Source organism: Sapajus apella, unplaced genomic scaffold (assembly GCF_009761245.1).
Source record: "Sapajus apella isolate SASKATOON/1434 unplaced genomic scaffold, GSC_monkey_1.0 scaffold95, whole genome shotgun sequence".
Taxonomy (NCBI): Eukaryota; Metazoa; Chordata; class Mammalia; order Primates; family Cebidae; genus Sapajus; species Sapajus apella.
The window spans coordinates 2,346,532-2,364,660 of record NW_022437035.1 but is presented as its reverse complement, the minus strand read 5'-3'; the positions used below and the strand labels follow the sequence as shown (position 1 = coordinate 2,364,660).

Sequence of the window (18,129 nt, the reverse complement as noted above, 5' to 3'; positions counted from 1 at the left end):
TATATACACATACATATATATACACACAGGCATACACACATGCATACATACCCTCACATATACACATATATCATATAGACATATATTAAAGAATTGCACTTGACTTAAAAGTTCTTTTCCTTCCCAGAAGTTATAACGTTTTCTGGGAGGGAACAACACACACTGGGCACCTGGAGGGGTGAGAAGGGAGAGCATCAGGAAGAACAGCTAATGGATGCTGGCCTTAATACCTGGGTGATGGGGCAATCTGTGCAGTAAATCACCATGGCAGGCGTTTATCTATGTAACAAACCTGCACAACCTGCACATGTACCCCTGAACTTAAAATTTAAAACAATTTAAAAATTAAAAACAACATTTTCATGGGCCCCCAGAACACCTGGCAGTGTCCCTCCATGCCAGGTAGAGAATTCAGTGCTGTGCCAGTCACTGGCAGAGCCAAGCTCTCTGGGAATAATTTAGGAATTCGCACTCTGAGCTTGCTCCAGGGAGAGAGGCAGGAGGCATCAGACGCTGTTGCTTCACTGCTTCGGAAATCCTGTCCTGATGTGAGCACAGGAATCCACCATGAATGTCTCGGACAGAGGCCTCTGCTGGTCACCACAGGGTGGAAGCTTCAGGCGGCACTCATTCAGTGGATGGTGGCTTTCTCCCCAACTTCTTATAAACTGTTCCAGCTGGACAATCACCCCCAAATCCTCCAGCAAGATGCATCTGTCTACGTCTCCAACGACTTCAACATGGCCAAGCCCGGTGGTCATTCCTCAACCCACACCTCACTTGACCTTTTAGCCGCATTTGGGAAGGTCAATCCCTCCCTCCTCCTGTGGCTTCCAGGGAGTCATATTCTCCTGGCTTTCCCTCCTGCCTCCCTGGCCACATCTCAGTCTCCTGTGCTGGCTGCTTGCCTTGTCCTTGACACCTTGACATAGGAAAGTCCCAGAACCTAGTCCTTGGACATCTTCCCTGCCAAGCCTCATTCCCTCAGTGACCTCAACCAGAGTCACGGTCCTCAGTCTCCCCCTTTCAGATGCACCTGCCTTACTGTCTCTCTTCTCTGCTGGAAGGGCAGTCCCATGTGGGTGAAGATGTGTGTTTTGTTCCCTGACGCATCTCCTGGGCTAGGACAGTGGCTGCCATGTATTAAGTGCTCCATCCATATTTTCTGAATGGACCAAGGAATGAATGCACACACATCCTGGCCCCAAAGACAGCTGGGACTGATAAGGTCAATAGATCAATAAGTACATTTGCCTTTTTTTTTTTTTTTGAGATGGAGTTTCACTCTTGTCCAGGCTGAAGTCCAATGGTGTGATCTTGGCTCATTGCAACTTCCACCCCCCGGGTTCAAGAGATTCTCCTGCCTCAACTTCCCAAGTAGCTTGAACTATAGGCATACACCATCATGCCTAGCTAGTTTTTTTGTATTTTTAGTAGAGATGGGGTTTCAACATGTTGGTCAGGCTGGTCTCAAACTCCTGACCTCAGGTGATCCACCTGCCTTGGCCTCTCGAAGGGCGGGGATTATAGGCGTAAACCACAGTGTCCAGCCAGTACATTTGCCTTCTTAAGTGCCTGGCAGTGTGGGGCTCACAGGAGACTCAGATCCAGACAAACCATGTTTTGAATCTGCCTTTTGATCCTTCTCCTCTGGATGACTTTGCACAAGCATTTCTGGAGCTCAGTTTGGGAATAAGAATCTGTATCTCCAAGTGTGGGACAGAATCCTTCCAGAAGACATACAGAAAGCTGAGTATGTGGCCCTGAGTCAAGTACAGGCAACACTCCCCATCCCAGAATCACGTTCTCCATCACCATCAGCATCCACATCCTCATCAAGAAACCTGCAACACCTTCCCCCTGGTGACAAAGCTCTGCACGCACATAACCTTACCCAATCATCGTAACAGAAATTCTAAGCAGAAAGAAGTCAGGGGTGACTTCATTCCCCATTTTAAAAGCATATCAACTAAGACTACAAGAGGTTTGCCCAGCATCACGCAGGGGAAAGTAGAAACAGTTGGGCTTGACCTTGGAGCCTGTGGATACCAAATCTCATGATCACTTTGTTCTGGTTTCGGGGCTCCGTCTCCCCTCTTGCTTCCCCTTCCACCAATTCAACTCCCACAAGTGCTATGGACTTTACCTGCAAAACACCTCCAGGGGCTTCTACCTCCTGGGGCAGCCCAGCTCCTGTCTCATCCTGGCCACCTGCCTTCCTACCATATCCTCTCACTGCAACCTTGCAGAACTTTCCAGAACATGATGCTCACCATGCCTCCCACTGTCTAGAATCCTTCATGGCTTCTTGTTGCTCTAGGGTTAAGACCTTTGATTGACCAACCAGGGCCGCTGCAGTCTGAGCTGAGGCGACATCCCCAACCCTGTCCCGCATCGTGTTCCTGGCTCCGTTAGATTCATCTGCACATGTCTCCCACTGGCCACCAGAGAAGTGAGATGTGCCTCATCGGAGTGTAGTTGCAGGCCCCCTGTGCACACATGCGGTTGGCCGTGAGTTTGTCTCTTCCCCCTGAGGACATGGCCCACGCCAGGCTGGTCTGCCACCACGTAGAACAGTACCCAGCACATAGTGGCTGTCCAGCATATTCGTTGAATATTGGAATGAATGAAAGCACACACAGGCTCACGCACATTCACCTCCGTGCATTGGAGCCTCTGTGCATGCCCTCTCAGGGCTTTTGCTACAGTGGAGGAGGACAGATTCCAACACCCAGGCTGGACTCAGCGCCCATCCCCACCCCTTGCTTGCTTACCTTCAGTCCCAGCTCCTTTCTTCTCGAAGGCGGCACACAGACGCTCGAGCACCACACTGTCACTGGAGCCCTCTACTCGGACTTCCTCATCCAAGACCCAGAAAAGGCCTCTGGCATCTTGAGCACCTCCTCCAGCTGGTAAGCGGACCTGGCAGGAGACCTGAGGTTCACTGAGAGGCCCTGATCCCTATCAGAGGCCTGTCTTGGGCATTTTTCCCATGGATAGAAAATGGGGACCTCCAAGTCCCAAGCGTCAGGACTCAGAATCTGCCTACCCAAAACCATGCTCCCATTCACCCCAGACTCTCTGTGTTGAAGCCGTGAAACTCCAGCAACTTCTCATTAGCAAGCTGTCCGAATCCTGCCTCTGTCCTCACGTCCTGTGTGACCTTGGGCAACTTACTACATCTCTCTGAGCCTTGTTTCCTCCTGTCTAATGGAGACCAAAAATACCTTCCTTGGAGGGCTGTGGTGAGCATTTAACAAGGGGAACCCTCTGGAAGTTACACATTTCTAGATACATACAGGCAGCTAGCCTATTTGTGTACAACCAGACAAGAAAGGATTAATTCTGTCTGCATCATTTCTTCTAAGAAGTCTTTGTATTTTTTTAACTAAAATCTTGGGGCAAAAAAAAGAAAGCAACAAGCACTCAAAGAACATTTCAGAGAAGAAGGTGAACTTGATTCGATCGCACAGACATAGAATTTTAAATCTAGACGCAAGCTTCAGAGGACATCTAGTCACCCGTGTAGTTTTGCATACGGGAAGCTGAGAGAAGCCTGGGGAGTTTAAAGGGCCTCTCCGAGGGCTCACAAGGAGTTGACACAACCCAGAAGGCCACGAAGCAGTCATAGAGGAAATGCAATGTGCCCAGTGACCAACTGTCCTACTGGGCCCGGGACATGAAACTTTCAGTGCTAAAGCTGGGAAAGTCCTATGCAAACCAGGACAGTTGGTCACCCTGACTGAGGAATCCGCATCCATCAGAGGCCCAGAGAGGGGAAGGGGCACATCCAGGATCTCACAGACGGAGAGTCAAAGACGCAGAGCTAGAATTAGATTCCAGGCATCCTTGATCTTGGGATAAGACACAGACTCAGACATAAAGGAGACCAATAAACTTCTTTATTGGGGCTGAAACTGATAGCCAGCCCACACTCAGAAGGCCCTCAAAAACAGCTGTTGAGGCTGGGCATGCTGGTACATGCCTGTAATCCCAGCTACTCAGGAGGCTGAGGCATGAGAATCGCTTGAATCCGGGAGGCAGAAGTTGCAGTGAGCCAAGATCGTGTCACTGCACTCCAGTCTGCGTGACACAGGGACACTCCATCTCAAAAAAAGAAGATGGCTGTTTGCAGACACAGGACCTGGACACTACCCCGCCTTCCCAGCCAACACTGTTAAATCAGCCCTTCAGACCCGCCCTTTCCTAGGAGACACACAGGTGAGGAAGCACAGCGTGGAAGGGAATGAACCAGACAGATGCCAGCCAGAAGAACACACTGAGACCAGCCAGCCGGGCTTACACAGGAGAGGGCTTTGCAATGATGGGTGCAGCCCACTGCATGCCAAGAGAAAGCCCGGAAGCCCCTGGTCAGCAGAAGACAAGGAAGGAAGAAAAGGACACGGGCAGCCTGCAGTGTCAGATGCCAGGAGAGATGCCACCTGCAGGGCACCTCCTGTGTGCCAAGCATCATGTCAGGTGCCTTATGTGCAATATCTCATTGATGTTCACAGCAGCCCAGAGAAAGTAGCATCCCCATTCTGGACATGAGGAAACTGAGGCTCAGAGAGGTGAAGCAACATGCCCAAGGTCACCAAGATTGGACCCAAGCATGGCAGGGTCTATGGCCCAAGCACGTTTGTACTAAATAAAATGTGAAGAAGAAGAAGAAAAAAAATCAAGTGAAATTGTCACGGGCAGTTCTGAGTTGAGCAGAGGCGCAGATCTGGGGTAGCAAAGTGAGTTCTAGGGATGGAGAGAGTGAGGTAAAGACTCAGTGTACCTCAAACTAACACCTGTCTGTCCCCAAATGAGTTCAGGGGCCTGGACCAAACATGGCCCCTGTTCTCCAGTCCCCAAAGTCCCCAGTCTCTGCTGGGCACAGCACCTTCATCCAAACACCTGACCTTTCCAGGCCAGCGTGGCTGGAGGCCTCTGGCCATGAGCCCTGAGCTCCCTTTGACTCAGGCCTCAGGCTCCCAGGAATGAGTCTATTCTAAGACATAGACTCAGACATAAAGGAGAGCAGTGGTTCTCAACCTGAGGACACTGAAATCTCCACCATTCAGGCCACACTCCCAGACCAATCCACACAGAATCTGAGGGTGGGTCCCAGGCATCCACACTCCCAATGAGCCTGGGGTGACTCGAGGTGCAGACGGCATTAACAACTAGCAGACCCTAGACTCAAATCCGCTAGCATTTCAGTATGGCTAACTGGTGTCTGCGAGCCTGGGTTGGCTGGACCCCATGTTACCTGAGAGGGATTCTGATCCACGACAGCCACAGTGGCCCCTGGGGAGGGGTCTGGGAGGTCAAACTGCACAGGAACACCTTCCTGGAAAACCATAGGATTTAAAAGTTAGCTCTTTTAGTGAGCAGAAGTGGAAAGAAAATTTGAAGAAGGAAAAAGCAGAGAGGACTTCCATCACCTCCTGGCCCTTTAAAAAAATCGTATTCAACATTTTGGCAAAAGATACATAATGTAAAGTTTACCATTTACCCATTTTAAGTATATAGTTCAGTGGTATTAGGTATATTCATGTTGTGTAGCCATCACCCCCAACCGTCTCCAGAACGTTCTTCATCTTTTGAAAGAGAACCTCCGTACCCATGAGACATAACTCCCTAGTTCCCCCTCCCCCAGCATCCTACTTTCTGTGCCTCTGATCTTGACTATTCTAAGTAGCTTATGTAAGTGAAATCATACAGTATTTGTCCTTTTATGTCTGACTTATGTAACTTAGCACGACGTCCTCAGGGTTCATCCACGCTGTACCATTTTGTCAGAATTGCCTTCCTTTTGAAGGCTGAATAATACTTCCTTGTAAGTGCGTATCTTGTAATATGCGGATCTCACTTTACTTGTCCGTCACCTGCCAATGGCAATCCACACGTGGGTTGCTTCTGCCTTTCAGCTATTGTGAAAAACGTTGCTTTGCAGTTTGGTGCACAAATACGAGCTGAGTCCCTGCTTTCAATTCTTTTGAGCATATACCCAGACATAGAATTGCTGTCATGTGGGAATTCCTATTTCTCCACATCACCCCAACACTTGTTCTTTTCTGATTATTTTTTTAGTAGCCATTATAATGTGTGAGAGGTGACGTCTCAATGTGGTTTGGATTTGCATTTCTCTTACGATTTGGGATGGTGAGCATCTTTTTGTGTACCTTTCTAAGTCTTTGGAGAAATGTCTATTTAATTAATTTTTTCAGTTGCTAATGAGGTTGATTGTTTGCTCATCACCTTTTAGCCTTTGAGTGAGAAGAAAGATTGTAAATCAACGCTCCAATAACATTCTGCGATTGTTCATCATGCAGGGTGTCAGCCATCATGCTGAGAGCTTTATCAGAAACTGACAACTCAGTCCAAAGTTTTAAAATATTTACTGAGAACCTAATGAGTGCTAGGCTGCGTGTTCAGTGCTGGAGGGAACAAGTGTAAACTATGGAAAATAACAATTGCCACAAAAATGTCACCAGAAGCCAGGCATGGTGGCTCTTGCCTGTAATCCAAGCACTTTGGAAGGCCAAGATAGGCGGATCACCTCAGGTCAGGAGTTCCAGACCAACTTGGCCAACATAGTGAAACCCTGTCTCTACCAAAAATACACAGATTAGCTGGGCGTGGTGGTGGGTGTCTGTAATCCCAGCTATTTGGGAGGCTGAGGCAGGACAATCACTTGAACCCGGGAGACAGAGGTTGCAGTGAGCCAAGATCACATCACCGCACTCCAGCCTGGGCAACAACAGCAAGCCTCTGCCTAAAAAATAAAAATTTTTAAAAAGTCCCCAGAAATGTTCAGAAAATGCTGTGGACAAAGATGTTCATCACAGTATTGTTTATAAAGCTTTGTACTTAGAAACCACCCAGATATCCATAGAAGAGGGAATGCCATCAGATCTAACCACTGCATGCAGGTTTACTAAGATTTGTAAGTGGAGGGAGGTGACATGAATAATGTAATACTGTGAAGAAAATGACAGATGGCAAATTATGTGTACAGGAAGATCCAAAATCCACAGAAAATATAATAAAGGGAAAATAATTTTAAAAAAGGAAAAATAAGAGAGAGAGAGAATGGTAACAGTGGTTACCTCTGGATGGAAGGGCTAAAGGAAATTGTAACTTTAGTTTCTTTGTACTTACAGGAACTTTCCAGTGTTTTAATTTAAAACGTATTACTTTGATAATGAGAAATAAGTGAAATGTTATGGGAAAAGTGGAATAGCTGTTACCATACACTCAAGGACTAATATAAATGAGGCACTCCTCATTCTTGTTCATTAAATGCTCAAAATAGCTCCTCTGGGGAGCATGGTAATCATCTTCATAAAACAATCCCGGTTCTCTGCCCTTCCCTATATCCATACTTTGCAGAGTGACACTGTAGTGTCTCCATCAAGGAGTGGAGCCTGTTTTCCTACCCCTTGAATCCATGCTCAGCCTTAGACCTGTTGTGACTGACAGAATACAGTGGAAGTAACTTTGTACAAGTACCAAGTCTAGGTCTCAAGTTCCCCTGCACGCTTCTGCTTGCTCTCTTGGAACCCTGCCCAGCACTCTGAGGAAAGCCCAGACTAGCCTGCTGGAGGATGAGACATTTGTGAAGCAGGGACACGGTTATCCCAGGCAAGGCCTGCCTGGATCCGCTCATAGCCAGCTGATCCCAGACATGAGAGAGCCCTGCCAAGATCATCAGAGCCACCTACCCCAACCTACACCTGAATCTGAACACAAGCTCAAGAACCATCCCAGACCAAGAGAGCTGCCCAGGCCATCTAGACACTTGGGAGCAACAACTAAAGGTTTTTTTCTAAGCCACTACATTTGGAGATAATTTATTATGCAGCATTATTGTGGAGAAGCATAAATGACACAAAAGCATTATCATCTCTGTTTTCCATGTAAAAACATTGAGGGTCAGGAGTGAGTGCCATTTCTAAGGCCACACAGCCAATAAGTAACAGAGTTAGAATCAGACCTCAGGTATCATCAGAATCATCTGTTTGAGATTCATTTATGTTGGTGCTTTATTTTCATTGCCAACCAAAGAAATAACTATAACTTCAGTACCCATTATTCCAAATTATTCTACTGATGAACAATATGGCCATTTCTAACATTTTGGCAGCAGCACTTGTTGGAGTGAAGGTGGTCACACCTTCAGGAAAGAAGGTGTGAGTCATATAGGGAACTGAGGTGTTCTCATTTTCACCTGGGTGATAGAGATACATGTATGTGCATTTAGGTAAGTTCATTGTGCTATACACTTCTGATTTATGCACTTTGTAAATGTTAGATTTCCTCTTTTTTTTTTTTTTTCTGAGATGGAGTCTCTTTGTCACTCAGGCTGGAGTGCAGTGGTGCAATCTCGGCTCACCACAACCTCCGCCTCCTGGGTTCAAGCGATTCTCCTGTCCCAGCCTCCCAAGTAGCTGGGATTACAGGCTCACACCACTGCACCCGGCTAATTTTTCTATTTTTAGTAGAGATGGGATTTCACTATGTTAGTCAAGCTGGTCTCGAACTCCTGACCTCAGGTGATCCACCTGCCTTGGCCTCCCAAAGTGCTGGCATTACAGGCGTGAGCCACCACTCCCAGCCTTATATTTCAATTTAAACTTTTTTTTTAATGAGAAAAGAAGGGCTGGCAGGATCATGCCTGAACACGCTTCCTGGTACACACACAGTTTCTCTCCGGTGCCTCCTAAAAGAGAAATCGCTGAGTCACGGGGAGCAGGCAACCTCAGCTTTGTGAGAATCACCATACTGTGTGGCAGAGGGGTGTGGAGCCCACTGCTTCCACCTGCCCACAGACGTCAAGGGCATTCCTCACTTGGGGAGATGCAGACTGACTCCTAGAGGCGCCTTTCACTTGAGTGAAGTGGGAGAGGATGAAGCAGACATCCCAAAGAAGGGACAGCTGTGGAAGCAAGGCCTAGGGAAGCCCAAGTTCCTTGGTGCTTTTGGGTGTGGGGTTCAGGAGGCAGTGGGGGGTGGGGAGGAAGGCTGGGCTGGGGAGGGAGCAGCAGCAGAGGTCTGGGGAGCCAGGCCTGGGGAAAGGGCTTTGTTCCCTGGTGACCTGAGCAGGGTGAAGCTGCAGGCTACTGTGGAATGGGAATCCCACCCCTTCCCGTCTGACCTCGCATCCTCCACGAAGCTCTGGCGAAGGCCCTGCTGCAGCCCCTGCCTACCTCTCGATATCGCTCCAGTGTGGAGACAAAGGTCCGCTGGTAGAAGAGCAGCTGCAGGCGCTCGTGGGCATAGTTGTGGCACAGCTCCTCGAAGGTGGCCGCCCGGTCCTTGCCCTGGTGCCGGGGGTTCTGGAAGCCTGGAGAGTCCACCACCATAATGGAGGCCATGGAGAGATGGTGGGAGGAGAAGGACCTAGGGAGAGAAGGGAGAGGTGGAATGTCTGAGACGGTGTGGAGTCCAGCAGCCCACTGATCCAAGCCTCCAGCAGAACTGATTTCAAAACCAAGCTCACCTCTTACAGGCTGTGTGACCTCAGGCAAGCTACTTAACCTCTCTGAGCAGGGGTTTTCCCAAACGTCAAATGAGGATGGTTGTGAGTAGGCTTATCCCAGGGACAGCTATAAGGACTAAAAGAATTAAAGTGCCTCCCAAAGGCCCAAAGTAAAAAAAAAAAAAAAAGGACTAGCTTAAGGTCACCCAGTAAATTGACTACCAAGTGAAGTCTAGGCCCTCCTTTCCTTCCTTCAGAGATCTATTGAAATAGAAAAACTATTTTATTTGATACATCAGTTTATGAAATTCTCGGGGTAGGGATGATTCACATCAAAATCCAGGAGTTAAAAGACTTTGGAGCCAGTCACATGTGGGCTCAGTCCTTGCACTGTGACAGAGGGGAATGTATGTCTTGGGAGAGTTGCCCAACCTCTCTGAGCCTCCGCCGTCTCAGCCATGAAAGGGTTAATGAGGGCTGCGGGACTAGCTCAGAGGGCTTTTGTGAGGGTTGGGTGTGAGAAGCTTCCCCCGCTGTGAAAGTATAAGTTGACCACGTGGTTGGTGCTCAGCAAATGCCACCTGCTATCTTCACCATGAGCATGATCAGCTAGGCGCTCTGGAGGGTCCTTATTTGAACCTTGGTTATTCTGTTTGCCAAGCTTTTCCAAGTATAAAATGGGGATCATAAGGGATAGTAAGAGCAGCCACCTCATAGACATGCCTGAAGATGAAGTCGGTTCATTCTAGGCAAGCTGGACACCTACTAGGTGCTTATAAATGCCGTAGTAGGTACTTTGATCATCCACGCACCATTTCACAGATGTGGCCTCCGAGAACCAAAACCTCATAGCAGCTGCCCTTCGCTGGTGAAGGCAGCTGCCTCCGCCAGCAGTTCATTCACTACTCCCAGTACTCCCCTCTCTAAGCACGCCTGATCCCCTTGGTTTCTAAATAATATGTCTGTGGGCTCAGATGGTAATGACTTCAGCAGCGTCAGAGGGAGTTGATTCCGTGTCCACGACAACTTGGAGAAATCCGGCTGCTCTGTTGCTACGCGCCAGCCTCATCCCTTTAACAGGATTTCAGAAGCCTAATTATGCTTTCGGCTTTCACAGAGGGGGAAGGCAAGCCTTTGCCTAGGCTCTGGATTAGCTCCTCTAAAACACTGCTTAAAGGGTTTCCAAGCCTGGGCTCAGTGCGTTGTTAATAAGGATGGAAAACAGACGCTGATGTGCAGCCCCAAAGAGGCGCTTCAGAGGCACGTCCTGGCCCATTCCAAATGTCTGCCATGTTGCTCCCATCCTTAGCAAGACAATTTTGAAAAATACATGGATGAGAACAATGCGCTGGGCTGTTCAGGGAAACTGAAGGGATGAGATGAGAATGCAGCATTGTGTTTGCATCTGGGTTCTACCCTTCAAGCTTCAGCCTCCTTCTCTTTACAACGGGCTGATGTCAGTATTCCATGATGCAAAGTGAGTTAGACAATCGGTGCGATCCCCGGCCCTTAGTAGGTACCTAAAGTGCTTAGCTTTTATTATTGGTATTTTTACAATCGCTCTTAGGAAGAGCAGGGTTTTCCCCAACTGTTAAATGAGGATGGGGGCGAGTAGGCTTATCCCAGGGACAGCTATATGGACTAAAGGAATTAAAGTGCCTCCCACAGGCCCAAAGTCAAAAAAAAAAAAAAAAATGACTCGCTTAAGGTCACCCAGCAAGTTGACTACCAAGTGAAGTCTGGGCCCTCCTTTTCTTCCTTCCGAGACCTATTGAAATTAACAAAAACTATTTTATTTAATAGCTTGCTTTGTTTTGTGACAGAGTCTCTCTCTGTCACCCAGGCTGGAGTGCGGTGGTAAAATCCCGGCTCACCGCGACCGCCACTTCCTGGGTTCAAGCAATTCTCACTGCCTCGGCCTCCTGAGTAGCTGGGATTACAGGCGTGCGCCACAACGCCTGGCTAATATTTGCATTTTTTAGTAGAGATGGGGTTTCGCCATGTTGGCCAGGCTGGTCTTGAACTGCTGACCTCAGGTGATCCACCCACTTCAGCCTCCCAAAGTACTGGGATGACAGGCATGAGCCACCATGTCTGGCCAGGAAGTTATTTAAATTCATTACTTATTTTAATCTTCACAGCAACCCTAGGGGAGAGAGCTATTGTACAGGCGAGGAAGGGGAGATCAGAGAAGTGAACTGATTTACCGGCCACACAGCCAGTGGGTGGCCAGGGTGAAAGTTAAAACCAGCACTCTTCACTTTAGAAACACTCTTGCCAGCTCAAACATTGCCACTTGGCTCAACTGCCCGGTATGTGGTTTCATCCGTGCACCTGCAAGAGACCAACTTTCTGCCTAGGAAAAAGCCCCATTTACCTGTTGATGAGTGAGACGACGGCCGCAAAGAGCTCCTGGTACAGGCCCGAGGCCATGCCCTCCACACACTCCATGCCTGTCATCTTGAGCCCTGGGAAAGAGGACAGAATCAGCATCCTTGGTCAGGATCTTGCCTGGGGCCCAGGACACCGCTACAGAGTGGCAGGGACCACCCATCTTAGAAAATCCTTCCTTTCTTTCCACATCCTTCCATGCTGAAATTATTTCCCCAGGTTCTTAGTGTCCTCTCAGTCTAAGTGTCCTAAGTGTGCCCTCTCAGGGCCTACAGGGTCCCATGTAACCTGCCCTTTGCTCCAGAGTGATCTTCTGCTCATCCCTCAGGGCTAGCCCAAAAGTCACCTCCACGGGAAAGCCTTCCTTGACTACCACTACCACCACCACTGGGCCATTCCCAGCTCTGTGGTGCTTCCAATAGCACTTCCCATAGCACAATCTTTCTAGCTTAGTTATTTTATTAACCTGTGTCTCCCTCATGAAGCTGGCAGCGCCCTGAAGATAGGCGCTGTCCCTGGGTTTGTTGATTTTTGAATCCAGTGTCTGGCACATAATAGACACCCGGTAAGTGTTTATTATTTTCTTTTTCTGAAGAGAAATTTGGCAATTTTTGTATTAGAAGCCGTAAAATGTTCATATACTGGGACCTAATAATTTCACTCCTAGGCTTTTATTCTAATAAAATATTCCAAGAAATAAAGCTTTCTGAGGACACAGATTCACCCAACTGTTGATTAAATTGGCAAAAATCACTTTGTTGAAATGACTTGCATGCCCAACAATAGCAAATGGGTTGGGTAATTGATAGTCTGTCCGTACAAAGGAATGCTTAAAGTCAGGTATGAAGAATATTGAATGAGATTGAAAAAGTGCCTCCCTAGAAAGTTAGGAGGAATACAAAGCTCAAAAACTATAATTACCAGTTGTGGACTCAATTTTGCTTGAACACACACACACACACACACACACACACACACGCATATATGTGCATCCCCTTAAAATCACCAGCCTTGATTAAGGAGCACGGAACAAGGCAGAGTGAGGCGCATAGGGGTCAGATCACACATCTGGCCCTTAAGTTTTAGTTCCATCTAAAGAATGGAAAATACCATTTCCAAATCGGTACACACTAGTGCCTGGAGGAGTGATTCTGCTTGTACATTCCAGGCAGCCCACTGCAGCCCCGAAAGCATTTCCCACCCCTCCTCTGACTCCACCCCCAACCTGGGCTGTTGCTAGGCAACCTGCAGCCTCCCAGCATCTCTCTTAAGCCCAAAGGTCCCCTGCCTGCTTAATGTCTGCTCTTGAGACCTCAGTCTGAGAGGTTAACTCAGACTCACAAAGTGGTGAGTGCATGTGTCTGTGTATGTGTGTGATGTGCCTGTCCTTAAGCATGTGTGTGTTGTTTGTGCCGGTGCATGTGTGTGCATACATGTGCTTGTGTCTATGCATGTTCCTGTGCATGTGTGTGTAATTGTGTGGCATGTGCTCATGTACCTGTGTCGTATATATTTGTGCACATGTTTACACATACACGTGTGCCATGCATACCTCTGTGTGTGTGGTGTGTGTCATATGCATGCTTGCAGTATATGTGTGTCAGTGTCTGTACATGTGTGTGTTCATGTGTGTGTGATTGTGTGGCGTGTGTCGGTGCACACGTGTGCATACACAAGTGTGCTGCGCAAATGTGTGTGTGCATGTGTGTATGCACATGTGGTGTGTGCAAGCTTCTGTGCATGTGTGTGTGCATGTCAAAGAGGAGAGGTAATCTTCAAGAAAATCACAGCTCACACCAGAGCACAGACCTGAAAGGAAACACAGAGGGCCGATGGGGTCCAAGTGACAGCCCTCACGCCGAAGTCCTGAAGGTGGAAGAGGTGGGCCCCCAAACCACAGCTCACAACGGTTCTACTCATTAATCCCAAACTCTGCTGTCTCAAGGACAGCTGCTCTTAGAGCGCTCCCAACGGCGCACAGAGGCTGCAGGACCTGGCAGATCACATCCTTGCAGGTACAGTACAAAGTCCTCCTGCATTTCCCCACAGCAGTTCAAAGTGCCCCCATTCTTCCAGCTGCTCAGGCCAAAATCCCAGCAGCCACTGCTGGTCCCGCTCTTCCTCTTAGGACCCATGCTATCACCTCAGCTTGTAGACTCGCTCCTGAATCTGTCCACCGCGCCCATCTCCACTAGCACTTCCCACCACCATCTATCACCTGGTGATTTCTATAGGTTCCCAGTGGGTCTCCCTTCTCCCACTCACTCCCCAACCTTCATCCAGGCTGAGCTTAAAGCCGAATCATGCCATCCCCCGGCTGAAGCCACTCCACAGCTTCCCAAGGGTCTGGGAATAAAATCCCCGGTTTACAAACCCTTAGAGAGCTGGCGACACCTTGTTCTCCACCCTCAACTTCTATCTCTCCACCTCGCTCCAGCCACTGGGGCTTTACTTCCATCCCTCAAACAGAAAGACTAGTCTTTCCCCTACCTAGTAGGTGCTCAACAAACATAAAATCCAATGGAAATGCACTGGTCCACTGGCCCCGCCCAGGGCATCCCCTCCCCACGGCAAGCCTCCTGGGTTTCAGCAGCCTTCTTGACCACTGAATGGAGGCGGCTATTTGAGCACTAGCATTGACCAAGTAGAAACCATGTCCATTTCCACCTATGATGGCTTCCCCTGCACCTAACACAGGTCTGCCTAGAGTAGGCTCTTAATACATCCTTGATAAAAAAAAAAAAAAATAGTTCTGCTGGTGTGTCCCCAGGAGCTGCCCAGAGAGGGCCCGGCTCACCCAGGGAGGCAGCAGCCACGTACCTGAGCTGGCTTCCTCGTCCTCGAGGCCCCATCGGCTTGGCCCAAACGTCACTTGCTGGATGATCTGTCGGAGATGGTGCTTGAAGGTGGCCGTGTTCAGCTCCTCATACTCACAGCCCAGGGCCTCAGCTGCGTAATTTGCCCACTCAAACCTCATGAACTGCTTCCGACCCACTGCACGGGGACAAAACAGAGGCGTGGCAGTGAGGCCCTGGGCACTGGGTGAATGAATGCCCAGAGGACCTCGGAGAATCTCACCACCCACCCAGTCTCCACGCCAGCCCCCTTAGCAGGGAACTTGGACGACTGTCCAGGCCTGGGACCCTAAGCAATGGCCCCTGGAGAAGTCAGGTGTCCCAAGGGACTTGCTTATCCAAATTCTCTGCCATTTGCATTGCTTCCTTTTCCAAAGCAATTAAAAATATTCTGGAGAAGCATTCTAAATGTGAAACTGGGGAATGGTTAGTAAAATTATGATTTATTCACCCACCCATGCATCCATTTACCTGTCCCCAGGCATACACTATCCCCTGCCAGCCGGCCACCTATCCTTTCCACCCCTCATCCAATCACACATCCACCGAACCAGCCATCTGCTTATCCCGTACATGTTTACTGAACTCCCACCGCGACAGGCGCTGGGTCTGCCACCGAAATCAATGAGCAAGACAAAGTGCCTGTCCTCATGGAGGGAGTGTGACATGAGGGAGTGTGACAATAGACACGTAAACAAATAGATCATTTCCGGCCATAAAATTATAAAGTTCTCTCTGCCCTCTGCCAAAAAGAAACTAAAGCAGGGTGCTGAGATCAAGAGAGACTGAAGGAGTGTTTGATATCTGTGGTGGTCAGAGTGGGCTCTCTCTGAAGGTGTGATATATAAACTGAGCTATGAAAGGTGAGAAGGAGCGTCCACAAAAAGAACCAGGGAAGTGCTTCAGAGGATGAAGGAGGAGGCAGTGCAAAGGTCCCGGGGCAGAAATGAGCACGGTGTGTTAAGGAATGCCAAGCAAGCCCATGTAGCTGGAATGTGGGGAGAGAGGAAACAGACGAGGTTAAAGAGTCAATGGAGAGCCACTCTGTGGACTATTATAAGACCATTTAAAATTAGCAGCAAAGACCTTCCATACTGTGCACAATGCTTACACTTGAATGCTAAGTGAAAAGTAGATTAAAAAATAGTATCATAGGACTGGGAATGGTAGCTCACGCCTGTAATCCCAGCACTTTGGGAGGCTGAGGAGGGCAGATCATGAAGTCAGGAGATCAAGACCATCCGGCTAACACAGTGAAACCCCGTCTGTACTTAAGATACAAAAAAATTAGCTGGGCATGGTGGCACGCGCCTGTAGTCCCAGCTGCTTGGGAGGCTGAGGCAGGAGAATCGCTTGAACCTGGGAGGCAGAGGTTGCAGTAAGCCGAGATCGAGCCACTGCACTCCAGCCTGGGTGACAGAGCAAGACTCTGTCTCAAAAAAAAAAAAAAAGAAAAGAAAAGAAAAGAAAAGAAAAGAAGAAAATGATACCATAGTACGATGTCAACTGTGTGAACCATTCTAAATTGTTGTAAAAAAAAATAATAAAAAGGGAAATATAGCCAAATATTAACCATCACCTCTGGGTAAGAGGATTTTATATTTTCCAAATTTTCTACCATGTTTGAGCACTAATTTTTTAATCCATATAAAGATAAATGATTTCTTAAGACACATAATAATGCCATCCTTAAAACATTTTCACTAACAAATATAAGAAAAAATGTTCAATATCACTAATCATCAGGGAAACGCAAATTAAAACCACAATGAGGTATCATCTCACTCCAGTAGTATGGGTGGCAAAAAAAAAAGTGCTGACAAGGATGCAAAAAGAAGGGGGACCTCTTAGAATCTGTTAGTGGGAATGTAAACTAGCACAGCCACTATGGAGAGCAGTATGAACTTTCCTCGAAAAACTAGAGATAGAACTATCATATGATTCAGCAATCCCACTACTGGGCATTTATCCAAAGGAAATCAGTACATCAAAGAGACATCTGTATCCCATGTTTACTGTAACACTATTCACCATACCCAGGAGAGGGGATCAGCCTAGGAGTCCAGTAACAGACAAACGGGTAAAGAAAATGGGATATACATACACAATGGAATCCTATTCAGGCAAAAATAACGTGAAGTCTTGTCATTCATGGCAACATAAATGGAAAGGGAGGACATTAAGTGAAATAAGCCAAGCCCAGAAAGACTAATATCACATGTTCTTATTCATATGTGGAAGCTAAAAAAAAGTTTATCTCATAAAGGTAGAAAGTAGAATACAGCATACGGCTGGGAAGGGTAGGGGGCAGAGGGGTGGTTAGGGACAGAGTTGTTAAAGAACACAAAAATCACAGCTAGAGAGGAGAAATAAGTTCTAGTATTCTATAGCCTCGCAGGACGACTGTAGTTAGCCATAATATATTATATAGATTCGAATAGCTAGAAGGAAGATACTGAATCTTCCTAACGCAAAGAAATGATCATTGTTCAAGATGATGGATACGCTAATTACCCTGATCTTGTAACTATACATCATATATATAGAAACACTACTATGTACCCCATAAATATGTACAATTATTATGTCAACTTAAAAAAAACGAAAAATGTTTCTCCTATCTTTTATTTTCCTATAAATGTGTTTCCATCTTTGAAATAAGAATCACAGTCGCCCATAGGGATTTTTCATTCAATCAGAAAGAGATTGTGAGGGCCCAATTCTTCAAGCAAACAGCATGATGAACCAGTCTGGCTTATGGCAAAATTAGAAATTTGGAAAAAGACGTTATCTAGGACTTTGATCTTACCCAAGGAGGAGGCCTGGCCCCAGTCACTAAGGGTATCACAAACAGACACTGCTTATTGACATCCTCCTATGTGCCAATTACTCTGCACTGGTCATAAGAGCATCACTGTACTATCTTCATTTTATAGACTATGTTCATTTTACAGATGATGAAACTGAGACTCAGAGAGGTAACATGGCTAATTTTTAAAAATCATCACTTTCAAAAAATGATGGAGATGATGGTGATGATGATAATGGTGATAGTGATGGTGATGACAATAATGATAATGATAGTGGTGGCGATGGTGACAATGATGGTGATGATGGTGATGATGATGATGGTGATGATGATGACGGTGATGGTGATGATGGTGGTGGTGATGATTGTGATGGTGATGGTGATGATGGTGATGGTGATGGTGATGATGATGATGGTGATGGTGATAATGATGATAATGATGGTGGTGATGGTGATGGTGATGATGATGATGATGGTGATGATGGTGATGGTGATGATGGTGATGATGGTGGTGATGGTGATGGTGATGATGGTGATGATGATGATGGTGATGATGGTGATGGTGATGATGGTGATGGTGATGATGATGGTGGTGGTGATGG

The 18,129-nt window shown here is 47.4% G+C and overlaps 1 protein-coding gene across 6 annotated transcripts in view; it reads right to left on the bottom strand.

The window, feature by feature from the left end:
- Nucleotides 1–18,129, bottom strand: part of MYO18B (myosin XVIIIB) — a 285,693-nt gene that overhangs the window by 197,183 nt on the left and 70,381 nt on the right. For all 6 annotated transcript variants that reach the window (XM_032256699.1, XM_032256702.1, XM_032256700.1 and 3 more), the window contains 5 exons: nt 14,684–14,857; nt 11,850–11,940; nt 9,201–9,393; nt 5,258–5,338; nt 2,775–2,922 (listed from right to left, as the gene is read on the bottom strand). In XM_032256699.1, coding sequence (XP_032112590.1) covers nt 2,775–2,922; nt 5,258–5,338; nt 9,201–9,393; nt 11,850–11,940; nt 14,684–14,857 — 687 coding nt within the window. The remainder of the gene's footprint in view (nt 1–2,774; nt 2,923–5,257; nt 5,339–9,200; nt 9,394–11,849; nt 11,941–14,683; nt 14,858–18,129) is intronic.